This window comes from Muntiacus reevesi, chromosome 2 (genome assembly GCF_963930625.1).
Source record: "Muntiacus reevesi chromosome 2, mMunRee1.1, whole genome shotgun sequence".
Lineage (NCBI taxonomy): Eukaryota > Metazoa > Chordata > Mammalia > Artiodactyla > Cervidae > Muntiacus > Muntiacus reevesi.
The window spans coordinates 213528312-213555093 of NC_089250.1; the positions used below are offsets into that span (position 1 = coordinate 213528312).

The window sequence follows — 26782 nt, forward strand, 5'->3', positions numbered from 1 at the left end:
GAGAAATTCAAGTTCAGGAAGTTGGAAGTTTGGAGAACAACCCCGGTGGCCTCAACCTGGGCCTTGGACACCCAGGGCATTCACCAGGTACTAAGCAGTTCATACTTGCAAGGAGCTTTGATCTGTGGTCACAATTCTTAACATAACCTACGGAGTGAGGAGTAATGGTTCTAGTTCATGGAAGCAGAAACAAGCTCAAGGGGCTCCGACTTCATGCCTGTGCCGCTTTGGTAAAGGATAGGACCTGGTTTGAATCCCGGTTGGTTGGATTCCAGAGCCATGGGTTCCCCCAGATTGCCCATTCCCTCATTCAACCTTACTCTTCCTTGGAGACTCAACTCCGAGGTCTTTGAGTTTCTTGAGCTGTTCTCACCAGCGTTCAGAGAGGGCTCAGCTGGCTCAGCTCCCCGGCTCCTTCCCCACTGAAAGGTGCAGGGGACGTCTGTGATCAGTCTCTCGCCTCTCAGCCACTTCCTCTTTGCTTGCCCCTCTTACTCCATTCTCTGGCCCCCGATGAAAGCTGAGTCAGAAGCCGACGCTTCCCTTGGCTCCCAGCGCCTCCCATGGGAGCCCCTCCTTGGCGGCGCGTCCGTTAGTCACTCCCCGGTAAGTCCTCTCCCCCCACCCTCGAGGGGCGGGGAGCCCAGGGCAGCCCAGAGGCCAGGGGGAGGGGGTGGACTTTTGGCCCTTTTGGTTTATTCCCTCCATCTCCTCGTCAACAGCTGCCGTGGGCGCTTGGCTCTTTCCTCTGACGGACCTGCGGGGAAGCGAAGAGACCCGGGGAGAGGGCAGGAGACAAACCGGAGACGGACCTGGGCCACGGAAGAGGCCGAGGCTGCGGCCTGCCTCCCTCTCTTTCCCTCGCCTGCCTGGACCACCCTCCTTGGCCACAGCCCCCTCAGGTTCCCCCGGGGCCCAGCCCCTCCCCGTCTCTGGGGCCCCAGGCTCCCCTCGGGGCCTGTGTCCCACCATGCCCGTGGCTGTGGAGATCTTCGGCTTCTTCCTCACAGCCGTGGGGCTGCTGATGCTGGGGGTGACCCTGGCGCACAGCAGCTGGCGAGTGTCCACCGTGCACGGGAACGTCATCACCACCAACACCATCTTCGAGAACCTCTGGTACAGCTGTGCCACCGACTCCATGGGAGTCCACAACTGCTGGGAGTTCCCGTCCATGCTGGCCCTCTCCGGTACGGGCTGGGGAGAGCCGAAGGGAGCAGAGGGAGGCGGGAGGCTGGAGAGACCCCGGGGAGGGTGGGCGCTGCCTGTGCTCGGACCTTGGGCGCCATGCAGATGAGGGCAGTCAGACGCAGTGAGGAGACCTGGTTCCTGCAGCCGGGAGTGCTGGGGGGCATCTCTCTGTCTGGAACTGCGGCAGAGGCCGCACCACACGTGGCCCCCTGCCCTAACATGACCCTCTGTCTTTGTGGCTACAAGCTCAGGCACCGGGGCTAGAGTGCCGGCCCCAGCACCTGCCGTGGACCTGCTCCGTGCCTCAGGCCTGATAAAATGAGCTTCATTTGACCCATCTGTTAAAATTTGGGTCAGAATAGCACCAGTTCACCGGGTGGTCGTGAGGATTATGTGAGATGAAATGTGCAGAATGTTAATGTGAGGTTGGCATCTACGTTCACTCAATCAAATTGAGCACTATAGTTTTGGGGTGAGAGTGCTGGGGCTCATGGGGAGAAGAGGAAACCCCATCTTGGATTCCTGGGGGATGAGATACTTAGAAGTCTCAATAACTGCACCAGGCTTCCACTGGGGCATTGACCTCACTGCCATGGCGAGCTCTAGAAGGCTGTTTAAAATGGAGTCCTCTTGCATGCCTCAGTACCCACTGTAGTCAGGGGTGTGTGTGCGTATGTGTTTGGGGTTGTTAGTGGGCTGGAGCCTACAGCTCTTTTGGCCCCAAAAGTTCCTCCCTGGTGGCTGGAGCTCATGCTCTGAGCTGCACCCATCACTCCCCGACCCGGGGAGTCCTTCAGTCGGCCCCTTGCCAGGCCACGAGGGGATGACCAGGAACCCAGTGCGCTGCAGCTCCTGCGCCCTCACTGGGGGCTGCTGGAGCCGTCGTGCCCTTCCAGGTCCCCCAGCTGCAGGGGCCGGGTGGCAGGGGAAGGAGCTGAGGCCAGCACACCAGGAAACTGCCTCCCCAAGTATCAGAGATGCTATGAGCCGCTAGGGAGTCTGGGTGGATCTCCCCTGCCCCTACTATTCCCAGGGTCTCCTGAGGCAGCTACAGGGGCTTCATGCTCTCATCCCATCCAGGACACCACCCCCCTCAAAATAAAAAACTTCTATGAAAGCTGAGTACAAGCTGGGTCAGACACCAGAATCGGATACCAGAATGCTGGGTGGGCAGGAGGGACATTGGCTGCAGACACTCAGCAGCGTGGTGTGAGGGGCCCCATTGGGACTGCTGCCGAGCGGGGAGGGCAGAGAGCACGCAGCTGTCCAGGGATACGGTTGAGGCTCCAGGCATCATTAGTGCTTCGCGTGCACCATTTCAGTGCTGTTTACAGCCCCACCATTGGCAGCATTAGTAACCTTATCTTCCAGAAGCAAGAAAACTGCATGGTGATCTGCCCTGAGCCACCCAGGTGGTTGGGGGGCTGGAAATCAGAGCCAGCCGATACTTCGTTCCCAGGCTAGTTCTAGTCCTGGGAGGGGTCCTGTCACTTATTCGTGCTACAGCCACCCAGCTGCTTATGGGCCCTTCAATAATGTCTCCTTATCTACAAGAGCTCCCTGGGGATCCGGAGCTGGTCTGCCCAGGTGGGGATGGATGGGTGGGTGGGGTGGATGGCTGGATGGATAAGTAGGGGGAGAGGCTGGGGGAACTCCAGAGCAAGTGACGGGGAAGGAGAACATGCTCCCAGGGAACTTTGCCCCTCCTCCCTGCCCCCCAGGTCTGGGCCACTTCACATCTTCCTGGCAGGGGCCCAGCCTTTCCCCTTCAACACAGGTGGCGCTGCCCCACCCAGGGAAGGGGTGCAAGGTCCTTGGGAGTGCTTGGCAGCTGTTGAGGACCGAGGAGGAGGAAGGGGGCCCAGGAAGGGAGCTGCCGTTTCCTTTGGCTTTGAGGAAGGCGCATGTGAGCTAGACTTGACTCGCACAGGTCCTAGGCCCAGGTATCCCACCTTCCAGATTAGAAGCTGCCACTGCTGCCCCCTATCGGTCACTTCGGGAAGAGGCTCGGTTCAGGATTGTCAGGCACTGTGCTAAATGGGACCTAGTAGGTGTGAGGGAGGGGAGGGGCGCTCACAGAGTGTACTGTCTGTAATACCCAGCAGAGTATGGCGGTTCTCAACTAGCGGTAGTTTTTTGACAATGTCTAGAGATTTTGACTGCCCTCTCTGGGGAGACTGCTACTGATGTCTAATGGGCAGAGGCCAAGGATGCTACAATGCAGGGACTTCCCTGGTGGTCCAGTGGTTGAGGTTCTGTGCTTCCACTGCAGGGGGTCACCAGGTTCGATCCCTGGTCGGGGAACAAAGATCCTGCACGCCAAGTAGTGTGGCCAAAAATTAAAAAAAAAAAAAAAATCCTGCAATGCAGAGTATGGCCCCCAGGACAAAGCATTATTGGCCTGTGTGTAAGTGGCGCTGAGCAGAAACCTTGTAACAGAGGTAGAGGCAAAGTGCACCTGGAGGGTCCAGAGGTGCAGAGGTGAGCTCCTGGGAAGGAGGGGGTATGACCCCTCAGTCTGACCCCCTCAGATTCGATGGGGCCCGAAGGGGAAGGAGAGGACTTGAGGGCTTGTAGGGACTGAGACCCGAGCAGGTTACATCAGGGGCTGACTCTGTCATAGGCTGGAGAGCAGACGGAGGGGAAGGGCCGGCTCTGGGACCCATGGCTGCGCCCCGCCTCCCCAGGGTACATCCAGGCCTGCCGGGCGCTCATGATCACCGCCATCCTCCTGGGCTTCCTGGGCCTCTTCCTAGGCATGGTGGGGCTGCGCTGCACCAACATTGGGGGCCTGGAGCTCTCCAGGAAAACCAAGCTGGCAGCCGCCGCAGGAGCCCTACACATCCTGGCTGGTAACTGGGGGAAGTGATGGGTGGACCCTGCTCTGCAGTGGGCGGGGGTGGTACTGCAGTGGGGGTGGGGTGGGCAACCCAGACCCCACGGTTGCCTCACCTTCCCCTTTGCATTGACACCTGTCCGCTCTCCCTGCTCACCCCACCCTCACCCATACTCACCAAATTCCTTGGCTACAAATCAGTCCATCAGCAATGTTTCTTGAGCCTGCACTAGGAACCAGGCATGAGCGAGGTATGGGAGGGAACCCAAAGATGGGCGTTTCTGCCTTCCAGAGCTTACAGTCTGGCTGGGAAGATCAGACTAGGACGTTGCACACATGCTCACACACACACACACTGTGCACAATAATAGTACCACAAGACTTGCCATCCCTTTTCAACTTGCAAAACATGTCTGTGCACATCCCCTCAACACGCCTGTGAGGTAGGGCAGGTCTTGTCCTGTTCTCCAGATGTGGACACAGGCTCAGAGAAGCCAGGTGGCTTACTGGAAGACACGGCCCCAGGGGGCAGCCAGGCTGGACCTGTAGTCCAGGGCCTGGAGGGCTTCAGGCCTTCATGCACCGAGCCGTGAAAACCTGGCACCGCACCGAGGGCTCTGGGAGGCCCAGGAAAGGGGAGTCAGAGCAGGCAGGCTGATCAGGGAAGACTGTTTGGGCTTTTGAGAATGGACAGGAGCTGGTGAGCAGATTCCAAGTGTGGAAACTGTGGTCCAGGCACTAGAGGTAGGAGGGACAGGGCAGGTGCGGGATAAACAGAGGGAACAGGGGCTGAAGAGCAGAGTGGGAGACTAGACAAGAAAGGGGGGCTGCAGTGTGTCCCGGGTGTTGGATGGAGTAGCCTGCAGTTGACGTAGGAAACAGAAGTGAGGAGCTGGCGAGGGGAAATGAAAGGGATCCGATGAAGCTTGCTCTTGGACTTGATGCCCATGTCCTTTCTCTGGGCCGCCCCTTCCTTCGCCAGGCCTAGCTGGGTTCTCTGGTTCCTCCCCCAGGTATCTGCGGGATGGTGGCCGTCTCCTGGTACGCCTTCAACATCACCAGGGACTTCTTCGACCCCTTGTACGCTGGAACCAAGTGAGTGTGGGGGACAGCGGGTGGGTCTCGGTGTGATTCCCGAGCTAGCGCCGCCAGCTCACCGTCCTCATCCCCAGGTACGAGCTGGGCCCTGCCCTCTACCTGGGCTGGAGCGCCTGCCTGCTCGCCATCCTGGGCGGCATCTGCCTCTTCTCCAACTGCTGCTGCTCTCGGGACTGGGACCCCTCCGCCGGGTAAGGGGGTGGGGGTGGGGGGCATGCCGCGAGGGCGGAGCGCGGGGCGAGGGCCGCACCTCCCTCTGACCCGGGATCTCTCCCCTGCCAGCGCCCAGCTTCCCTACAAGGCCCCCGTGATACCGGCCGCCAGCCTCGCTGCCCGCCTGCCCGCCGCAGCCTCGGATGAAGAGGACGACAGCAGCTTTGGCAAGTACGGGAAGAACGCTTATGTGTAGACGGCCGGGCCTGTGGACCCATTCCCTTCCCACTGCCCCCAGTGGAGAGGGGTCCCCGGAATACCGGGGCTGCGGGCGCGGGCCCCTGCGCCGGGTTATCAAGTTCTGGGCCAAGCCACGCTTCAGGCTCCGCCCCATGCCCGGAAGCCACACCCAGCTCTGGCCTCAGGCCCTGCCTTCCCACCGGAGCTCCGCCCTGGCCACGCCTCTTTCCTCTGGTTCTCTGGATCCTCCGTGGCCAAGAACCGGCCGCCTGAGAACTCATCTCTGGCCTCTGAGGCTGAACCCCTCTTGACCTTCTGAGTCTAGGTTCCGGGCCGTTAAGCAGGGGGAGGCGTCCCCGAGTGTTTGTAGTCTGTATAAATTCATGCATAAATAAACTTGTGAACTGTTGGGGGCTTGAAGGTGTCATGAGGCAGTTGACCCAGCAAGGAGTGGCTGAGGCAGCACCCAGGGTCACTTCAGTTCCTGGACCCCAGGCTGTCACCTGTCCACTGCCTTTGGACTGTCCCATCTGGCAAAGGAGGAAAGGAGTTGCAAGTAGTTTGTAGAGTGTAGCGTTCTCACAACTACTGATAACGCCCAATAAGGAGCAGATAAGGACCGGAATAGCAGAGATACCCTACGGCCAGACTGATAACAAGTCACTCCTTTTACTCTGGACCTTTCTCACAGCTATACGAGGAGATGATTGGTCTAGAGTTTCTTTACTTGGACCTGAGAGTGGGTATCAGAAATTTGACAAGCCCTTTGAAATGGTGTCAAGTCAGCCAGGCCTGGAGCAAGTATGTTTTTCTGGGAATGGTTCAATAACTTCCAGAAAAGGCACCGGAGGTCTGTTCAGAGGCCTGTGTATTGGTGGTGTGTGTGTGTGTGACTGAATGGTATCCAGCTCAGACGTGGCTGCAGGGCCAGCCAGCACTGAGCAGAGCCGGTACACACTTGAGGCAGGAAACTGAGGTGGAGGGAAAGAAGCCTGGCATCCAGTGTTAGGAGCGGAGAGCAGGGTCTACCCTGGCACCCATCCCCTGTCGTGCTGCGTATGGCAACGAGTCCCTTGGCAGTGGCCGTGGCACTTGATCTTCCTTTGATCCCATCTGCTCACCCGCACTGACTTTCTCCTGGGATGTAGAGACCTCCCACACCTGCGTTCTAACTGGGCCCTCTCTCCTGAGCTTCAGGAGTCGTGCAGCCCTCGAGTGTTGTCACCAGGCTGGGTGAATTCATCACTTTCCCCCCAAATCACAGTTTCTGCCAGGCCAAACTCTTGAGTCTCACAGACTGACCACTTCAGTCCTCTCTGGCTGCTCCCTTCACTTCATCTTCACCACCTCCCCTCAGCTGCCAGCCAAATCCTATCAGGTCTCCCTCCAGAGAGCTTCCCACTTCACCTAGTTCTCCCCCTTGTCCCGCCTGGTGCTGGGTCCAGCCCTCATCCCCAGACTCTAATGTTAGAGAACTCCCCTAAGTGAGCTTTGTGACCCAGTTCCCATTTCTCCCTATCTGGCATCCTGCCCTGGCAGCACCCTGGTGCCTCAGGCAAAAGGCAAAACAGAGACAACCACACCTTGACACACTGCCTGGCCCTAACCCAACTTTTAAAAAAATTTAATCTGGCTGCATCGGGTCTTAGTTGCCACACTCCACACTCGTGGGCTCTTTATTGCAGCAAGTTGGCTCCTCTCCAGCTGTGGCACACCACCTTAATTGCCCTTCGGCATGTGGGATGTTAGCTCCCCGACCAGGGATTGAACCTTCGGCCCCAGCACTGGCAGGCAGATTATTAACCTCTGAACCACCAGGGAAGTCCCTAGCTTGCCTTTCTATCCCCATTTCTTACTATTCCCCCATATATCTGTGGTCTCCCAGCAAGCTGGACTGCTCACGTGGACACACACATTTGAATCAGGGCTTCCTCCTGGGTTCCACCCAGAACACATGCCTTCCATGCTATTCCCTCCCTGCCCCTTCCCGCCCACACTGTGCTTTCACACCATTTGTGGCTGTCCCCAGGCCAAGTCCAAAGTCCACGTGGAAGGGACTGTACAGAAACATAGACACTGGGAAGCGGGTTTCACGCAGGCCCTCAGTGTAACGACCTACCGGACAGGCCCTGGGCCACGTGATGCTGACCTGCCTCTTCTCACCCCTTCCCCCTTTCAGGAAAACCAATCTGAGCCAAGTTTCACATTCGAGCCTTGACTACATGCCTTCATATGACCATGGGGTTAAGTTTTGGTTTCTTTGTCCATCAAGCAGGGTCACATGGCTATAAAGGGCTATCGAACTACTTTTTAACATTATTTTCTTCTTTGCTAGAAGCTACAGAAGCAAGATCTGGTCCCTGCCCTCAGAGAACTCACAGGCTGGGAGCAGACAGAAATGCAGACAGCTAGTTACCATGTAAGGGGCAAGGTGCTACGGCTGCTTATTCCAAGAAGCCTCTGATTTCTGAGGAACTGGCTGTGAAAAAGCTCAACAACAAACTGCTTAGGTCTTGGGCAATGATGTCAATAGCTGAGCACTCACCGAACACCAGGCACTGGGCCTGATACAGTCTCTAGTCCTCCAATTTCTGGGAGGTGGCTGTAACAGAGTCGGAGAGGCAAAGTTATCTGTCAAACCTTGTAAGCGGCACTAATAATTAGTAGTATAGTGAAGTTAAAGTGTTAGTCGCTCAGTTGTGTCCGACTATTTGCAGCCCCATGGACTGCAGCCCACCAGGCTCCTCTGTCTCAGGGGATTTCCCAGGCAAGAATACTGGCATGTGTAGCCATTTCCTTCCCCAGGGGATCTTTCTGACCCAGGGATCAAACCCGGGTCTTCCACTTGCAGGCAGATTCTTTACCATCTGAGCCACCAGGGATTTCCCAAAGACCCAGGTGTTTCCCAAGGTGGGGACCACGTCTCCACCAGTACATAGGAAGCTGGCAAAAACTGCTCAAGATTTTCCTTGAGGAATTATGGTTTTAAATGGGGGTCTGGAGATCCTTCCTAGAAAAGATCAATAAATGACTTGTAGAGCCAGTCATCATGAGGAGGCCCCCGGGATCCTATCAAGGCCAGCAGAGGAAGACTTGAATGTGTCAGAGTAGACCAATCTTATACCATGTGGAACAACAAAATATGAATCAAAGTCAGTACACTTAGGAAACAGACCAAGGAGACTGCTGACTCAGCAGCAATCTGACAGGAAATCCAAAGCAGGTGATCACAGTGAAGCATAGGAGGTGTTCCTCAGTCAAGAAATAGTCATGTCTTTTTTTTGGTCACACCGTGCACCTGTGGGATCTTAGTTCCCTAACCAGGGATTGAACCTGGGGCCCAGCAGAGTGACAGCACCGAGCCCTAACCACTGGATCGCCAGGAAATTCCCTCTATTTTCTTTCTTGAGTGCACTTCTTGGCGGAGAGGAAAACAGAAAGGTTAGGATCCAGGAAGGTTTCCCTGCCTGAGAACAAGATAATTAATCTAGGCCAAAGAGTCAGCAGCCAGTAGACTGAATCGCTGATGTCCCAGTTACTATTGCTGTCCAACCAACCATCCCAAGGCTCAAAGGCATAAACCGTTTTATTATACACATGGATCCTGTAGGTCAGGAATTTAGAGCAGAGATGGCCAGTGTCTGCTCCAAGATGTTGAGGACACAGCTAGGAAGACTCAAATGGGTGAGGGTGACTTGATGTCTGGGGTTTGGAATCATCAGGAAGCAGCTTCACTCCTATGATGGAAGCCTGGGCTGGGATGGCTTGAAGGCTTCCTCACCTGGACCTGTCAATGGGAGGACCTGCACACAGTGGGCTTCCTCACAGCATGGCGGCTTCAGGACGGCAGGATTTCTTACAAAGTGGCCGAGGGCTCCAAAGGCAAGCATCGAGGGACGGGGCAGAAGCTGCACTGCCTTTTAACACCTGGCCTTTCATGTCCCATGATCACTCTTCTATCACTGTCTACTGGTCCAAGCAGTCGTTAAGTCTGACCAGATTCCAGGGGAAGGCGACCAACAGCCACTTTTTGATGCTTGAAGGATGGTAAAAAAAATTTACAGCCATTTCTGAAAACCACCACGCTGAGGATTGTCTCCTAAACCCTGTCCTTACCACCATTCAACACGATGCTGTCACCCAATACCACTTGCCCAACCACCAGTATCCAGAAGAAAGAGCAAGCAACTTCCCAGGAAGAGACTGGCAACAACTGGCGAGAAAGTCCAACCACAAGGAAGTCCCCAATAGCGGGGAGAAGAGCCTAAGAAGGCCCCTGACACCAACCTGGCTGGATCTCATTAATAGCTTATTGAAATAACCCGTGTCACAGATATTTCCTACGCATCTGCCTTGCTATGTTGCAACAAGGTACTGAGCCTGAAGACAGCCACTCCGAGGCTTTTTTGAGCTCACGGCTTATAATCCACTTAGAGAAGGTGTGGTGCAAGAAGCTCTAGTGCCACAATGTTATATCAGTAGCATCAGGGCCACCAAAAACAGAGGCCTCTTACCATGAACTCCGATGCTTCCCAGAAATGTCTGGGTCTTCTCTACTACTAATAAATCACACACCACAGTCCATGATAAGACAGGCTTCCTAAGGACAACTCAGATGGGTGGCACCAAGGACAAGGGCCCTGGGACTCAAAATACACTCAGAAGAACTAGAGAAACAAAATGAAAAAAAAAAAAAAAAGTCAAAAAAACTAGATCAATAACCAAAAAAGTGACAAAAAGCAGCAGGCAAGAAACGCAAAGACATAGGGGTGGCGGAAGAATAGGACAGCATCTTTCTTGGTCAGGGGCCCAGAGGGGCAGGCAGTGGGAGGAGTGATTGACAGGTAGGCAGAAAAGACAGAGTAGCGAGTTCGGGAAACAAGGGACCCACCAGCCTCACCCCCAAAACCCCACAGAACCAACTGGGCAGGCTCCTCCTTGCACGAGACCTTTTATTACAACTGCACTCTGAGGGCTCAGGCACCGCCCAGCCTCCGGCCCTGGAAGCAAGGCTGGTCTCCCTGGAGGAGAGGACATGGGCTTTGCTGGGCTGCCCTCCTGGTCCGGGAGGAGCATCTTTTCTTTCGGTGATGCTCTCTCCGAGGCCGGGCGATGCACAGGGTCTTCCTCTCTGGGGACGCCCAGGGTCACACGGTCCACTTCAGGCACCTGCGGGCAGAGGAAGCCCTGGATGAGGAGAGGGTCCCCAGGCTGCTGGAGGGAGGAAGGGAAGGGTGTGAACCCGGGGGAGGCCCCTCTCACCTGGTCTCCTGGTGGGTGCCCAGACAGCGCACAGTACAGTACCGGGCACCACAGCTGACACAGGTGTAGGGGGAGGGGAAGCCACAGACAGCACAGAAGGGGCGCTGGGGCCGGGATGGGGGTCCCGCACAGGCCGTCAGGTAGTTAGGACCCTCGGCCACGCTCAGGTTCTGCAGAGACAAGGGGGCAGGGCTGGTTCTGACGGCTCCACCCACCCAGGGATCCCAGCAGATGCATCCCTGCCCTGTGGAGTCCTCCCAGCCAGCTCCTCTCACCTGCTCCTCCAGCAAGGCCTGAAAGTTTTTTCGGAAGCGGAGCTTAAAATGATCACCTCGTGTTTTCTTCTTTTTCTTTCCTAGAGGTCAAGGGCGATGAGTTACTTGGCCCTCACCCAGGAAGACACAAGCTTTTCTGCCCCACCGTTCCCAATGCCCCCGTGTCCGTTCCCTGCCCAGGTGCCTGCCAGGTTCTAAGCCGGCCTCTCTCTACCATCCTTCCCCGCCTCCCACTTCTCCAACCCGAGCCTTCCTCCATCTCCACACTCCCGATACCTAGAGCTCCGTGTCAGAGGCAATCTCCAGGGCTCATCTGCCCTGGCTTCTTTACTCTACACGCAGGAAAGGAAATTGAGGCTCAGACTGGGAGAGGGCGTGGGTCAAGGGAGCCAGAGGAGCTCCCAGTAAGCCGGCGTCCTTACACAGCCCTGACCCGGCCAAGCTCTTCCCTCTTCCTGCAGCCTTGCCTCCCGACCATCCCCCCCCCACCGGTACCCCCTTCTTCCTCCACCCGCCTCACCAGTGTCTGCGTCGTCATCAAACTGAGGCAGCCGCTTGCCCAGCTGGGGGAGGCCCGCGTGGGGGTCGTCCTGGAAGTTGTCATTCTCCAAGGCCTCGAGCTGCCTGTTGATGCGGCGCTGCCGGGCTGCCCTGTCCAGCACCCGCCGCTGTCCAGGGTCCTGGGAGCGAACTAGATGGGACAGGGCCACAAGAGTTACAGGGGCAGAGAAGAGACACGCTGGGCGGCCTTGGCTCTGGGCCATGGGTGGAAGGAAGATGTCCAGGGGGTGGGAGCCACAGTTCTCTGATCTCACCCTAGTCCCCAAACCCTTGGCCCCTGGATCTCCTCCCAATATATCACCCATTCTGGCTGCTTCCTTCTCAGTCACCTAAGACTGCTGTTTCAGTCATTCATGCCTGGTTTCCATCCTTTTGGCCCCATCCTTTCCTCCCAATCCCAGACCTGGTCAGTGAAATGTCTCCTGGAGACCTCTCACTGCTGGCGGAAACCACACAACCGTGCTGGTGGAGACCACAGTGCACTTGGGTTTTCCAGGCGCCACTGGGACCTTGTTGCACTCAGCCTTTATGAGCAGCAATCTTATTTCCCACCTCAAAGGACAAGGCGCCATGCAGAGATGCTTATCCATCAACCCACCCTCAATCATAACTGCACGGGTACCCCCATCTCCTTCCATTTCAAGTGGATGCACCCACAAGTCCCACTGCTAAACCCAAATCCTTCACTCCGAGTTCAAGTCTTCCCCCTCCCTTGCATCTTCAACACCCCCACCACCCACTCAACGGGTACTTTCCCCTCCATAGCAAAACCTGCTAAATTCTCATGTGTCTAACCTCACAGCCACTCTGCTGTGAGCGCGCAGTCCATGTGATGTTTTATTTGCTTACCTCCCTCCCACTCCAAACTCACCCCCAGCAAACCAACTCCCACTCCATGGGAACCAGTCACACTCAGGACAGCTGATGTAATTGATAAATGGATGTGAGTTCTGGCTGCTCCACCAGTCGGCTGGCCCAAGCTAGGAGAGGTTGGTTCGTGAGGTTTAAGGAAAGAAGCCTTCGCCATAACATAAAAGTGCAGAGTGATGCACCAAGTGCTGACACAGAAGCTACAGCAAGAACGAGCTAAGGGAGCTCCCTGGTGCTCCTGTGGTTAGAGCTCTATGCTTTCAGTGCTGTGGGCCCAGGTCTGATCCCAGGTTGGGGAACAAAGATCCTGGATGCTGCATGGTCTGGCCAAAAGCAGAAAAATCAGAAGAGTTAGCTAAGACAATTAATGAAGGTGGCTACATTAAACAACAGACTTTCAGTGTAGACCAAACTGCCTTCTATTAGAAGAGACCATCCAGACGTTCCTAGCTAGAGAGGAGAAGTCAATCCCTTACTTCAAAGCTTCAAAGGATAGGCTGACTCTCTTGTTGTGGGCTCAAGTGGCTGATGAATTTAAGTTGAGGCCAGTGCTCATTTACCATTCTGAAAATTCCAGGCCCTTAAGAATTAGGCTAGATCTACTCTGCCTTTGCTCTATAAATGGAACAACAAAGCCTGGATGACAGCACATTTGTTTATAACATAGTTGACTGAATATTTGAAGCCCACTGTTGATACCTACTTCTCAGGAGAAAAGATGCCTTTCAAAATATTACTGCTCATTGACAATGTACCCAGTCACTCAAGAGCTCTAATGGAGATGTACAACAAAATCAATTTTGTTTTCATGCCACAATAACCATTCTGCAGTCCATGAAACAAGGAGTAATTTTGATTTTCAGATCTTATTATTTAAGAAAGGTATTTCATAAGACTATTGCTGCTACAGATAATGATTCCTCTGATGGAGCTGGGCATAGTTCATGGAAAACCTCCTGGAAAGGATTCAGAATTCTAGATGCCATAAAGAACATTTGTGATTCATGGGAGAGGGAAAAAGTATCAACATTAACCAGAGTTTAGAAGAAATGGATTCAATCCTCAAGGATGACTGAGGAAGTAATTGCAGATGTGGTGGAAATAGTGAGAGAACTAGAATTAGAAGAGGACCCTGAAGATGTGACTGAATTGCTGCAATCTTATGACACAATTTTCATGTATGAGTCAAGAAAATGGTGCTTAAAGTGGAAACCACACCTGGTGAAGTTGTTGTAAAGATTGTTGAAATGACAACAAATGATTCAGAATATTACATAACTTAGTTGATGTAAAACCCTGGCAGTGGCAGGGTTTGAGAGGATGAACTCCAATTTTGGAAGAAGTTCTACTCTGGATAAAATGCAATCAAGCAGCTTGCAGGCTACCGAGAAATTCTTCATGAAAGGAAGAGTCAACTGATGTGGCAAACGTCACTGCTGCCTTATTTTAAGCAATCGCAACAGCCCCCACCCTTCAGCAACCACATCCTGATCCATCAGCAGCCATCCACAGTGAGGAAAAACCCTCCAACAGCAAAAAAAGAAAGTTATGATGTGCTAAAGGTTGAGATGATGGCTAGCATTTTTTAGCAATAAGTATTTTTTAATTAAAGCATACACAGGGACTTCCCTGGTAAGCCAGTGGCTAAGACTCTGTTCTTAGAATGCAGGAGGCCCCGAGTTCAAATGCTGGTCAGGGAACTACTAACAGACCCCACATGCCACGAGTAAAAAATAAAAGAAAGATCCCACATGCCACAACAAAGACCCAAGATAGCCAAATAAATAAAAAACTTTTTTTAAAAAAGTATATATATTGTTTTAAGACATAATGCTATTGCACACTTAATTGACTATAGTGTAAACATAATTTTTGTATGCAATGGGAAATCGAAAAATTGGTGTGACTCAACTTTATTGTGATACTCACAATCATGGTGGATGAGAATCAAGCCTGCGTATCTGAGGTCTGACTGTACTAATCTTTATATCAACCCTCTGAGACAGGTATCACTATCATCCCCAGTTTACTGGAGTTCAGAGGTTAAGAAACCTGTCCAAAGTTCACACAGCTAATAAGCAGCTCCTGGGTCAGAATTCAAACCCAGAACTGCCTAGCATCAAAAAAATCCTCTTGATCACTGTACTATACTGCCTCCCTTCCTAGTACCAGGCGGTGCCCTGGGTTCTGGGAATACAACCAGAGTTTAACATCAGGTGGGGGATATAAATGATCAAATCAACAAGCACAGTGCAGGACAGTATATGCTAGCACGGGAAAGTGCAAAGGACTATGAAACACGGGACAGAAACACATAACCTATTCCTGGGGTGTGTGTTAGTCACTGTGTCATGTCTGACTCCTTGCGACCCCATGGACTGGAGCCCACCAGTTCCTCTGTCCATGGAATTCTCCAGGCAAGAATACTGGAGTGGGTTGCCATTTCCTTCTCCAGGAATCTTCCCAACACAGGACTGAACCCGAGTCTCCTGCATTCCAGACAGATTCTTTACCGTCTGAGCCACCAGGTCTTGGGGTAGTCAGGAAGATTTTCCAAGGGAAAGTAAGTCCAAGTTGACGCCTGACTGATGAACAGAAGTTAGCCTGGTTGGAGGAGGGGAGGGTGTCTCAGACATTGGTACCAGCATGAGAGAAGGCCTGGACGAAAGACTGCAGTGTCTTCAATACATTTTTTTAAAGTTTTATATGGCTGGTATTATAAAGTATGTGGGCAGGAGATATGAAGTCAGGCAGACCATTAAGAATCTTACCTTTAAGTGTCTATATGAATTTGGATTGGGGAATTATATTTTATTTTTTGGCTGCGCTGCAAGGCTTGTGGCATCTTAGTTCCCCAACCAAGGATTGAACCCAGGTCTCGGCAGTGAAAGGGTCAAGTCCTAAGGGTCCATTCCACTGGACCGCCAGGGAATTTCCTGGGCTTGGGGACTTTATGGTGAGGGTGACAGAGATCCAGTGAGGGGTTTTATGAGGACATGACTGGATTTATTACAAGTCAATCTGGCAGATTGCTCCCACCCTCATCACTTTTTATCTGGATTACTCAATAGCTTCCTAACTGGCCTTCCAATCTATAGACCTGTGCTACAGAATGAAGCAGCCACTAGTCACATGAGGTTATTTTCGTTTAAATGTAGATTAATTAAGACGTAATTAATTAAAATGCATGAAATTTTAAATTAAGTGCTCAATCTAACCAGCCACATTTCAAGTGCTCGATAGTCACAGGCGGCTACTGGCTGCCAAACTGAATAGTGCTGATTAAAAACATTCCCATCATCCCAGAAATTTCTACTGGACAGCGTGGCTGTAGCCACCCCCCCAATCCATCCTCTGCACTTAAGTCCTTTTCTAAGAGAGAAATTTGTTTGCGTCAATCCCCTGCGTTAAAAGCCCTTGTAGGTTCTTCAGTGCTCTCTTTATAGAGCTTAAACTCGTCAGCAGTGTTTAAAATTCCTTTCAAGGGTACCTTTCCCTTGTCCTCCAGCCTCTCTCTCCTCAAGCCCGGGAACTGTGAACTTGGTTTCCTAAGCATCTACGTTCTCTTGCTCTCCTACCTTGGCGCGTGCGATTACCGCCGCAGGGAAAGAGTCCCCACGCACTTGCACGGAGCGAAACCGTAACTTTCAAGACACAGTCCAAGCGTCTTCTTTCCCTCCAAGCCTTCCCTGTCCCCTCCTTCTCAGAAGCTGGGTTGGATGCCACTCCTCTCTGAGCCCAGGCGCTTTGCATCCCTCTACCATAGCACGTATCACTCTGAAACGCAATGGTAGGTCTGCGTGTCTGCCCCGCTCCCAGAAAGCCAGTTCTTGGACGCGAAGGATCTTTCTTCTTTCTTCATCCCCAGCAACTGGTTTGCAGCACGCATGAATGAAACGTGAACAGAAGGGAGCTGCCCCGGGTTTAGGGGGCTGTCAGTATCCGAGCGCCGGGGGAGGGATTTGAAACTAATAACCGGGTGAGGGAATCCTAGGCTAGGTTCGAATCTGAGAGGAAGAGAGTGGGCCAACAGCCACAGGCTGACTTACCCGAAGTTTTCTTCTCCACCATTTCCACAACACAGCTGCGAGATGGGCCTACTGCGCACGCGTGCTAAATCACGTGCTGTGGGTCGTAGCATCAAGACATCCGGCGACGAGTGCTCCTGCGCGTGCGCGGAGTCATCCCACAGGTTTTTGACTAATTACGCGGTGTTCCCTTGGAGACCAGAAAGCTTTCCACCATATTTTTTACGGGCAAACTACTTCCGGCCTCGGTGCAGCTGTATTGTTTCGGAACCCCCGAAATGGGTCATTTTAAAGAAATGGTGCTAGCGATTTTTCAAGAAACGTCATTTTCCTTTGGCCTTTCCGAACGTAGAATCATCACAGAGGCAGCCCCTGGAGCTCCTCCCCCGGGCCGTGGAGATGATGGGCCAGAGTAGCGATGGGCCAGTAGCAGGCTTGAGTGGGAAGTCCCAGAGGATACTCTGCAAAAACCTCAACCCCTATCCCTGCTGAGGCTGCAGCCTCCCGGGCCTTCGTCCCTGCCGCCGTACCCGCTCGGCGCAGCCCCACCGCCTAGTTCTCCGGGTCTTCCGCCCGGCTGCTCCAGGCTGGGCTGTGGCAAAGACCCGCCTCCGCGTCCTGCCGGACCCTCAAGGGGTCACTTCCCCTCTCCGCGTTTCAGTTTCCTCAAGTGTTAGGCTGGCAGGGGGCCGGGCTGGCTCTAAAAGAACCTCGGCTCGGGATCGCCAGCCGCAGTCCCTGCCCTTCCCCCGCCTCCGGGCCGGGCGCCCCCTCCGCTCGTACAGCTCTGCCCGCGGCCCGGGACAATCCTCGCCTTGTCTAGGGCTCCGGCATCTGGAGTTTTCTGTAACCTCCGGCTACGCCTTTTTTTTTTTCACCCCCAGGGCGGAGCCCCAACCGGGCTCCTCCTAACTGCTGGCCGTACAGCAGCCCCGGTCCTTTTTCCGAGAGCCCCTCTCCCGAGTTGGGATCCAAGGCAGATAGTCAGAGCCGGGTGCGGGCCTGTGTGCGGCTCGGCCCGCTCTCCGCCATGGCCTCGGGCCCGGGACTCCGGCCCCTGCTGCTGCTGTTGCTACTGCTGTCTCCGTCTCCTGCCGCCTCGGCCTCAGATCGACCCCGGGGCAGCGATCCCGTCAACCCAGGTGAGAACCCCGGGAGGAACGACCGGCGCTGGGCTGACGTGTCTGCGGTCTTGGGCCGGGGAGGGGGATCTAGGCTCGCCTCTCCCTCGGTGAGCGGGCTCCCTAGGGCTGAATCACACGGTACCTCGCCCAGAACTGGGGTTTCCAGCCCCCCCCCCCCCCCCCCCCCCGCCTTCGCGCACTGACCGCGAATTTCTGAGTGTTACTATCATTCCGTTCTCACTGGAGTTGGTTTCCCTGAATTGGAATAATTTAAGAAGGGATAAGGGAAAAGAGATTGGGCTTCCCTGGTGACTCAGACGGTAAAGAATCCGCCTGCCGTGGGGAAGACCTGGGTTCGATCCCTGGGTCGGGAAGATGCCCTGGAGAGGTGAATGGCAACCCACTCCAGTATTTTAGACTGGAGAATTCCATGGACAGAGGAGCCTGGTGGGCTACAATCCATGGGGCGGCAAAGAGACAGACACGACTGAGCGACTAACACGCACACGGGGACAGGAGCAGCGTTGGGGGAGTCGGGGGAGGGGAGGGGTGGTCAGTGAGCTGAGCGCATGGGGCAGCAAGCTGGATGCTGAGTCCCGTCTGGTGACAGAGAAGCTGCTGGTGATCACCGTGGCCACAGCCAAGACAGAGGGATACCGGCGTTTCCTGCAGTCAGCGGAGTTTTTCAACTACACTGTGCGGGTGAGGAGAGGAAAACCCTCCTGGGTCCCTCGGAGGGGTGGGGGTGGCGTCTAGCCCCCCACCCGGAGTGGGCCAAGGGCTGGATGCCTGGGACCTTCCGGTGAGCCTGGTCAGGGCGATGCGCCCACCTGGCCACCTGAGACCCTCTCCCTGGCATTCTGGGTCTCCTCCACAGACCCTGGGCCTGGGAGAGGAGTGGCGAGGGGGTGATGTCGCCCGAACGGTGGGTGGAGGACAGAAAGTCAGGTGGCTCAAGAAGGAAATGGAGAAATATGCAGAGAGGGAAGATATGGTCATCATGTTTGTGGACAGGTAAAGGGGAGGGGGCGGGCAGAAGGGGAGAGGATTGGGTGATTCCTAAGTGGCCGTCCTCATCGTCCCCTGCCTTCCACAGCTATGACGTGGTTCTGGCTGGCAGCCCTTCGGAGCTGCTGAAGAAGTTCGTCCAGAGTGGCAGCCGCCTGCTCTTCTCCGCAGAGAGCTTCTGCTGGCCCGAGTGGGGGTTAGCAGAGCAGTACCCTGAGGTGGGCACGGGGAAGCGCTTCCTCAACTCTGGTGGTGAGTGGCAGAGGGTCCAGCAGTGGTGGGGAATGGAGCGTCCCAGGTGCTTGAGGGCGGGCGAGGGAGTGGGGACTGGCCCTGGGACACTGGGGAGTCTGGGAGTCAGCACATCCTCTCCCCCCACCCAGGATTCATTGGCTTTGCCCCCACCATCCACCAAATCGTCCGCCAGTGGAAGTACAAAGATGACGATGACGATCAGCTCTTCTACACTCGGCTCTACCTGGACCCAGGACTGAGGGTAGGGAAAGGCTGAGGTGGGTTCGTCCCCCCCACAGCTCTGAGGGGGTGGCAGGCACTGAGGGAAAGGGTCTAGAGGCTTTCAGAAAGACAGGGAGAGGAAAGAGTGGGAAGAGATGTCTCAGCCCCTATTTAATTCACTATCCCCCCCTCATCCCATCCAGGAGAAACTCGGCCTTAGTCTGGATCATAAATCGCGGATCTTTCAGAACCTCAACGGGGCTTTAGGTGAGGAGACAGCAATGAGAGAAGGGGCGATGAGAGAGGCTGTTGGCGGTCCTGAAAGTGGGCGGGGCTCCTGGTACAACTGGAGTGAACTTCAGCTCACCTCTGTGTTAACTTCAGCAAACGTCTGAATGGCCCACAGAGTAAGGTGCACTCTGCTACCAGGAGAGCAGCAGCCCCCGTTGCACGCGTCCATCGCCCCGTGCCAGGCTCTGGGTCAGGGTTTTCCTTCTTTAATTTCACTGAACACAACAATCCTACGAAGGGCGGGTCTGTGATTATCCACCGGTTACAGATGGGGAACCGCCTCCCTGAGGGGCCAGAGACTTCCCCGGAGTGCACAGGTAGTAAGTGGTGGGGCTCTCCAGGTGGCAGCAGCCTGGCCAGTGCCCTTGGAGAGAGACGTTATCCCATCCCTGCCCCGTGGACCACGATCCGTCATCCTCTAGAACACCTGTGTACCTCCCCCCCACCACCTCCACCATGTTTAGAAGCACCTGCTGATTGGCAGTTTCTAGAGTAAGGGAGTCTAACGCCTGGACCTTCTTCCCCAGACGAGGTGGTTTTAAAGTTTGGTCGGAATCGAGTGCGTATCCGGAATGTGGCCTATGACACGCTTCCTGTTGTAGTCCATGGGAACGGCCCCACCAAGGTGCTCCAGTCTCGCCTCCCCTCAGCCCAGCCCCTGCCCCAGTCAGCCCCGGCCCCAGCCCCCCAGGTTCCTCCAGCTCTCCCGCGAGACCTCCCCGGCCCCAGACGCGCAGGAGCTGGGAGAGCTGCTCCGTGCCCACGCTCTGCCGCCCCTCTCCGGTCCCCGCCCCCACCTCCCTCACCCCTGGCCCCGGCCTCTCACCGCCTCTGCCAACAGCTCCAGCTGAATTACCTGGGAAACTACGTCCCCAACGGCTGGACTCCCGAAGGAGGCTGTGGCTTCTGTAACCAGGACCGGAGGCCACTCCCGGGGGGGCAGGTGAGGAGGGGGTGCCAGGGTGGCTGGGTGGGCGGGAGAGCACTCTGAAGCAGAGGGTGCCAGGAGGGTGCTGGGCAGCAGGGCTGGAGGCAAAGCCCCTGGAGACCCCCCCCCCAACTAAACCTGGCAGGGTGCGGAGGATAGGCTGGGTAGGGGAGCCGGGCTTTCCCCTGAGCCCCTTCATGTCATCATCGTATCTTCCAGCCTCCCCCCCGGGTACTTCTGGCTGTGTTTGTGGAACAACCTACCCCGTTCCTGCCCCGCTTCCTCCAGCGGCTACTGCTCCTGGACTACCCCCCCGACAGGGTCACCCTCTTCCTGCACAACAACGTGAGACACCCTGACTTCCAGCCTCTCCCTCCCAAGGGACCCCCCTGCCCCGCTGCCCAGATCAGACCTCTCCCCACACCCCAGACTCCTTCCCGCAGCCTTCCTCCTGCAGGAAGTGTTCTTCCCACCCCGTTCTGCCCCTTAGATGCCATCTTTTCTGCCCTCTCAGTGTTCCCCCGCCAATCTCTTCTCCTCGCACCTCCAGGAGGTGTACCACGAGCCCCACATCGATGACTCCTGGCCCCAGCTCCAGGACCACTTCTCCGCTGTGAAGCTCGTGGGGCCCGAGGAGGCCCTGACCCCAGGAGAGGCCAGGGACATGGCCATGTGAGTGAGCCTCGGGCAGGGCGGGGGGCCTCCACCCGCACCTTTCCCACCCTTCCCCTGCTCCCCACGATCTTTTTTCTTCCCTCCTGACTTCCAGCTGGTCAGCTTCCTTCTACTCACTTTCCCTCCCCTCTCCTCCGTGGGTCGGGGGAGTTCCACCCCCTGCTCAGCCCCGCCTCCCCCTACCTGCTCCTGCTCATCTGTGTTTTGGTCTGTCCCCTCCAGGGACATCTGCCGGCAGGACCCCAAGTGTGAATTCTACTTCAGCCTGGACGCCGACACTGTCCTCACCAACCCACAGACCCTGCGCATCCTCATTGAAGCAAACAGGTCTCTCTCACTGGGACTGGCCAGAGGGCCCCCAGATTGGTTCCCAGGGAACCCCCACCTCCCGCTCTGGCCATGGGGCTTGCCCCTTCCTGGCTCTCACCTCCGCTTGTCCACAGGAAGGTCATAGCGCCCATGCTATCTCGCCACGGGAAGCTGTGGTCTAACTTCTGGGGAGCCCTGAGCCCCGATGAGTACTATGCACGCTCGGAGGACTACGTGGAGCTGGTGCAGAGGAAGCGAGTGTGAGTCCTGCAGCCTCCCCCCACCCAGGAGCCTGCCCAGACCCCTCCATCCTGCCCCAAAGGCCCAAACGCAGGGGCCCAGTGTGGCCACCACGAAAACGTGCTGTGTTGTGGGGGTAACAGGACCGATGGGGGAGCTGGGTGTGAGAGGGTTGTGACCAGCAGGGCTTCCCTGGGGAAGCAAGCGGGACCTCGCAGCTCTCAGCCGCCGAGGGAAGGGGCTCCAGGGGTGAACTGGGCAGGACTGTGGGGGGTGCCCACCTGGCTGACCCCTGTGTGTGGGTCTCCAGGGGCGTGTGGAATGTGCCCTACATATCCCAGGCCTACGTGATCCGCGGGGAGACTCTGAGGACGGAGCTGCCCCAGCGGGAGGTGTTCTCGGGCAGTGACACCGATCCAGACATGGCCTTCTGTAAGAGCCTGCGGGACAAGGTGAGGGGGCCTGGGGCTCCCGGCGGGGGCGCTGGGAGGCAGCCTGCTGGCTCCCTATCACCCTCCTCACACCCTCTGCCCACTGCCAGGGCATCTTCCTCCACCTCAGCAATCAGCACGAATTTGGCCGCCTCCTGGCCACCTCCCGGTACGACACGGACCACCTGCACCCTGACCTCTGGCAGATCTTCGACAACCCCCTGGTGAGTAGGTGGCCCCTGGCTCAGATGGCATGTGCCCGTCCCTGAGGGGGAATGCCATGCCCCGGCCCCATCCTGCCGCCTGGCGAGGGGGCCTCCTGGGTGGGAGCAAGCGGCGTGAAGAGGGCAGAGGTCAAGGTGCACCCCCCCGCTCTCCCCCTAGGACTGGAAGGAGCAGTATATTCACGAGAACTACAGTCGGGCCCTGGAAGGGGAGGGGTTCGTGGAACAGGTGAGCCCCGCTCAAGACCGCGGCCCAAGGGGATGCCCACCGCCCCTGGGGCCCACCACCTGGATGAAGGGTTCTCCCAGGGTCCTTGCCCAGGTGCCTGGGGGTTTTCTGCTCAGGCAAGATGAGGGCAGAGGCTGAGCTGATCAGCATGCAGCCCCCAACCTAGCATTCACCACAGTGGTCCTCCTTTGTCCATTGGGTATGTTGGTGTATGGGTAAAATGACATTTTTTAAAACGAGGTTGAAAACCACTGTTGCCAAACTGAGGGCTCCAGGAATCATGCTGTCTGTGCCGTGTTCTCAGCGCTGCTCTCACCTTCTCTGGCCAAGTTGTTCTCCTCCCCAACTCCCCCCACCAATCCATCCCGATGTTCAGTTCCCCGTTCCTCCACATTCTCTCATATCCTGGCTTACCTTTCTGCTCCCTGCTTTCTCTCCCCTCGTGCTGGCTGCCTGTCCCCTCCCAGAGCATCACCCAGCCCTGTTTCCTTCTTCCCCTGCCCCATCCCGTCTCAGCCCTGCCCAGACGTGTACTGGTTCCCTCTCTTGTCCGAGCAAATGTGCGACGAACTGGTGGAGGAAATGGAACACTACGGCCAGTGGTCAGGAGGCCGGCATGAGGTGAGGGGCCGGGAGCATGGAGGAGGCGGCCCCTAGGACGAGGGAGGGGAAATTTCCCTGATTGAGGGGAAATGGAATCTGGACAGTGGCAACAGAAAGGAGGCCCCCAGCAGGAAATGGCACACAGGGGGCACCTCTGTATTCTTTCATTCCGCCATGCAGTCAAGAAATACTCCCTGGGCGGGTCCTTAGACACCAACCCTGATCTGGACGTGCAGGTGGAGCTCTGCCCCCCACGGTCCCTCCTGGAGTCGGTAGCAGCAGGGACCTAGCTTCTAAAGTCTGTGATGGACAGCCTGGGTGCTGCGGGAGTCACAGGAGGGGACCTTGACCCAGATGCGGGGGGCCTGAGGGCTTCACAGAAGAAGTGACATCTTCGCTGAGACTTAGAGGAAGGAGGTGTGAGTCCATTAAGATGTGGTGGAGACTTCCAGAGGGAGGGAGCACAGACTTCAAGGCCTGGGAGCAAGAGGAGAGGAGGTTGGCACCACCGCCGTCAGCTGAGTACCCACTGACCGCAGGACTCTAGGCTGGCTGGGGGCTATGAGAACGTGCCCACCGTGGACATCCACATGAAGCAGGTGGGCTACGAGGACCAGTGGCTGCAGCTCCTGAGGACATACGTGGGGCCCATGACCGAGAGCCTGTTCCCCGGCTACCACACCAAGGTGGGCTGCTTCCTGCCACCCCTGCTCCCTCCTCCGCCTTCCCACACCTGTCCTGGCTGGACGTCTCCACACAATGCCTTTTGGCCTGCGAAGCATTCAAATCAGCCCCATAGAGTGAGATCCGGGCTCCCCTGGTGGCTCAGATGGGAAAGAATCTGCCTTCGATGCGGTAGACCTGGGTGGACCCCTGGGTCGGGAAGATCCCCTGGAGGAGGGCAGGGCAGCCCACTCCAGTGTTTTTGTCTGGAGATTCCCCATGGGCAGAGGAGCCTGGCGGGCTACAGTCCACGGGGTCGCAAAGAGTCGGACACGACAGACTGGCTGAGCACAGCCCAGAGTGAGACCTCTCAGGAGGGCAGCTCTGGGGGAGCAGCCTGCGGGGAGCCCTCCCGGCTGTCCCCCCAGCCTCTCCTCTGCTGCACCCGCAGACCCGGGCGGTGATGAACTTTGTGGTCCGCTACCGACCGGATGAGCAGCCGTCTCTCCGGCCGCATCACGACTCATCCACCTTCACCCTCAATGTCGCCCTCAACCACAAGGGCCTGGATTATGAGGTGAGTCTCTACTGCCCTCCACTTCAGGGCGCCCCCGGGGCCCCTCCACACACGCAGGCGCACACCACACCCCCGCCCCCAGGACCTGTGTCCAGCCCCCTTACAGCCCCTACACACACACGGTCACCTCCCTGCCGCTTGTCTGCCCTCGTCGCGTTTCCCAGTGACTTCGGCGGTCATATTCTGGACCCCTTCCAGGCCGGCTACCCTCTGTGTCCTGTGTCCCTGTCTGCCGATGCCCACCCCCCCGTCCTGTCCTTCCCTGAAGCCCAGATCGGCCTCTCTCACCTCGGGGCAGCCAGCCGCCCAGTCCCCACGTCTGCTCACTCTCCACCCCGCTCCCCTCTTGTCTCTCCAGGGAGGTGGATGCCGCTTCCTGCGTTATGACTGCGTGATCTCGTCCCCCCGGAAGGGCTGGGGGCTCCTGCACCCGGGCCGTCTCACCCACTACCACGAGGGGCTGCCCACCACTCGGGGCACCCGCTACATCATGGTGTCCTTTGTCGACCCCTGACACTCAACCACTCTGCCCAACCTTCCCTGCCATCGTGCCTTCCCATGCCCCCCTCCTCGGGGTTGGGGGGGGCGGGTGTCGGCTCCTCGCCTCCTGGGTGTATGGGGTCTGTGTGCCTGGGACTGAATGTGTCGCCTCCCCACCACACAGCCCTCAGGAAGCTCAGGGAGCCCCCTGTCCTGTTCCCCGGTCCCCAAGGGCTCATGGGGACAGGACCTCTGGAGGTTCGCTACATGATAAATTATTGTTTCTCAGTCTCCCTCTCAATAAAGGAGGATTTGTAATTCTTGAGCCCATTTATTGTTTCATTACCTGTGGACCCCTTGTCCATCCCACACCCAGAGCAGAGAGGAGACTGGGGGTGACCCCAAAGGAGAACTGAAAAGGAGAAATGACGGAAAAATTATATTAGAGCATAGTGGGAATCTAGAAGCTTCCTTGTCGTTCCAGAGCTCAGGAGGGATGTGTTGGAGGCCACACCCAGAGAAGGACTTCCCCTGTTAGGATAAGATGAGAGTCCCCCACCCCCACACAGCCCCCAAGCTGTCATCCCTAATTCTCTCCTCACCTGATGGCATCTTCTCCCATGCAGGAAGGATGAGAGAGGCACTGCCCTGAGCTGGGCTCCAGGTATAGTGCTGGGACGTGCGTTGTAAGAGGGAAAGACAGGCTGGAAGCTTACTGGGGCCTCTTGGACCTCAGCTTTTAGTCACATAGAATCAGGAGAGGGGAATCTGGAGGGTCAACCCAAGAAAGCTTCCTGGAAGAAGGGGAAGGGAAGCAGCCTTGGAAAAAAAAAAAGACCTCCTGGAGCTGGTTTTGCCTCTAGTCTTAAGGAGACCATCAAAGGCTTGCAGAGACCCCTGGAGGTGCTCTGAGAACAACAAAGCAGGCCCCTTTAGCCTGGTCCTCCCCAGCCTTGCACCTGCTGCCTTCCTGTGTTGATCTCCCAATGTTCCCTGGCAGAAGCCTTTTAAAAACCAAGCACCCATCCTAGGACATTTCCAGCTTCCAACTCTCCACTTGGATCCACAGTTAGATTGTCCTTCTTCCTTCCTCCTACCCGGATTCCCAGGAAAACATCCATGAAACCATCCTTCCATCCTTCCTGGACCCCTGGGAGGGTCACCTTCCCATGTGGACTGAGCATCTCTCTGACCAGACTCTAAAGTTCATCTCACCCAGGCCCCTGCCACCCTCATCACTTGCCCTGTGATGCAAGTGGGCTGATCAGGGACAGGAGGAAATATCTTTCTTAACAGAAGGTCCCTGGTCAGTGAAGCTGCACAGGTGTGAGGCCAAGGACAGAGGCAGAAAGGGTGCGTCAGCCTAAGCGGTATCAGAAGCTGCCTATGCTGTCTCTACCCTTCATTCATGGAGCATCTCCCATGTGCTGGGCACCCATCGTGACGGTTGCAGAGATGAGCACAATTTTCTTGTTGCTCATGGTGTGTGGGAGACCTTGATCAGAAAATTGCTGTGGCAGGGGACTTCCCTGGTGGTCCAGTGGTTAAGACTTTGCCTTCCAATGCAATGCATGTGGCTTTGATACCTGGTTGGGGAGCTTATGGTCAAAAAAGCAGAATGTAAACAATAGAAGCAACGTTGTAACAAATTCAATAAGGACTATAAAAATGGTCCATGTTAAAAAAAAATCATGGTGATGGAAGGAAAGTATTCTGTGCCAGGAAAGAATGTGACCCGTGACAGAGGCTTCTGCCAGTTGCGCTTCAGACTTCCATAAAAGAAGTGACATTCAATGTGGCTCAGGACTTCCCTGTGGTCCAGTGGTTAAGAATCCACCTTACAATACAGGGGAGGCTGGTTCGATCCCTGGTCAGGAAACTAAGATCCCACCTGCCACAGACAAACTAAGCCCGTGCAACTACTGGCTCCTCTGGATGGGGAACCCTTGTGCCAGAACTAGAGAGTCTGTGTGCTGAAACGAAAGGTCCTGCCTAATGCAGCCAAATGAGCAAATTAAAAAATAAAGAAGTGA

At 56.0% G+C, this 26782-nt stretch overlaps 3 protein-coding genes across 5 annotated transcripts; 2 read left to right on the forward strand and 1 right to left on the reverse strand.

Moving 5' to 3' along the window:
• The first annotated feature begins 689 nt into the window (after positions 1-689).
• CLDN15 (claudin 15) lies at positions 690-5914 on the forward strand. Of its 2 annotated transcripts, none has more exons than XM_065920404.1 (5): positions 690-1187; positions 3945-4040; positions 5038-5119; positions 5197-5313; positions 5405-5914. In XM_065920404.1, the coding sequence occupies exons 1-5, from the start codon at positions 971-973 to the stop codon at positions 5529-5531; spliced, it is 639 nt and encodes a 212-aa protein (XP_065776476.1). In that variant the 5' UTR covers positions 690-970; the 3' UTR covers positions 5532-5914. The 2 variants fall into 2 exon arrangements, with proteins under 2 accessions (XP_065776476.1, XP_065776475.1); XM_065920403.1 differs by having other exon boundaries at positions 691-1187; positions 3876-4040.
• Positions 5915-10453: 4539 nt separating this feature from the next.
• Positions 10454-16700, reverse strand: ZNHIT1 (zinc finger HIT-type containing 1). The gene is made up of 5 exons (XM_065924899.1): positions 16533-16700; positions 11573-11743; positions 11053-11132; positions 10778-10947; positions 10454-10684 (listed from the first exon to the last, which is right to left on the reverse strand). The coding sequence occupies exons 1-5, from the start codon at positions 16552-16554 to the stop codon at positions 10663-10665; spliced, it is 465 nt and encodes a 154-aa protein (XP_065780971.1). The 5' UTR covers positions 16555-16700; the 3' UTR covers positions 10454-10662.
• A 513-nt stretch (positions 16701-17213) lies between these two features.
• Positions 17214-25072, forward strand: PLOD3 (procollagen-lysine,2-oxoglutarate 5-dioxygenase 3). 2 transcript variants are annotated; one of them, XM_065924896.1, is made up of 19 exons: positions 17214-17653; positions 18246-18337; positions 18513-18649; positions 18732-18895; positions 19027-19139; positions 19303-19366; positions 19918-20015; positions 20232-20333; positions 20538-20663; positions 20869-20990; positions 21216-21320; positions 21437-21562; positions 21853-21994; positions 22084-22197; positions 22358-22426; positions 22943-23047; positions 23569-23715; positions 24144-24269; positions 24628-25072. In XM_065924896.1, the coding sequence occupies exons 1-19, from the start codon at positions 17542-17544 to the stop codon at positions 24781-24783; spliced, it is 2220 nt and encodes a 739-aa protein (XP_065780968.1). In that variant the 5' UTR covers positions 17214-17541; the 3' UTR covers positions 24784-25072. The 2 variants fall into 2 exon arrangements, with proteins under 2 accessions (XP_065780968.1, XP_065780969.1); XM_065924897.1 differs by lacking the exon at positions 20538-20663.
• The last annotated feature ends 1710 nt before the right edge of the window (positions 25073-26782 follow it).

Excerpts from the sequence above, each read along its gene's own strand:
- CLDN15 (XM_065920403.1), top strand. The coding sequence starts at position 971 with ATGCCCGTGGCTGTGGAGATCTTCGGCTTCTTCCTCACAGCCGTGGGG. Across the intron at positions 5,120-5,196 it reads CCCTTGTACGCTGGAACCAA|GTACGAGCTGGGCCCTGCCC; the intron begins GTGAGTGTGGGG and ends CCTCATCCCCAG. Across the intron at positions 5,314-5,404 it reads GACTGGGACCCCTCCGCCGG|CGCCCAGCTTCCCTACAAGG; the intron begins GTAAGGGGGTGG and ends CTCCCCTGCCAG.
- ZNHIT1 (XM_065924899.1), bottom strand. The coding sequence starts at position 16,554 with ATGGTGGAGAAGAAAACTTCGG. Across the intron at positions 10,948-11,052 it reads AGGCCTTGCTGGAGGAGCAG|AACCTGAGCGTGGCCGAGGG; the intron begins GTGAGAGGAGCT and ends TTGTCTCTGCAG. Across the intron at positions 10,685-10,777 it reads GGCACCCACCAGGAGACCAG|GTGCCTGAAGTGGACCGTGT; the intron begins GTGAGAGGGGCC and ends CTCTGCCCGCAG.
- PLOD3 (XM_065924896.1), top strand. The coding sequence starts at position 17,542 with ATGGCCTCGGGCCCGGGACTCCGGCCCCTGCTGCTGCTGTTGCTACTG. Across the intron at positions 18,650-18,731 it reads GTCATCATGTTTGTGGACAG|CTATGACGTGGTTCTGGCTG; the intron begins GTAAAGGGGAGG and ends TGCCTTCCACAG. Across the intron at positions 23,716-24,143 it reads TCCCCGGCTACCACACCAAG|ACCCGGGCGGTGATGAACTT; the intron begins GTGGGCTGCTTC and ends CTGCACCCGCAG.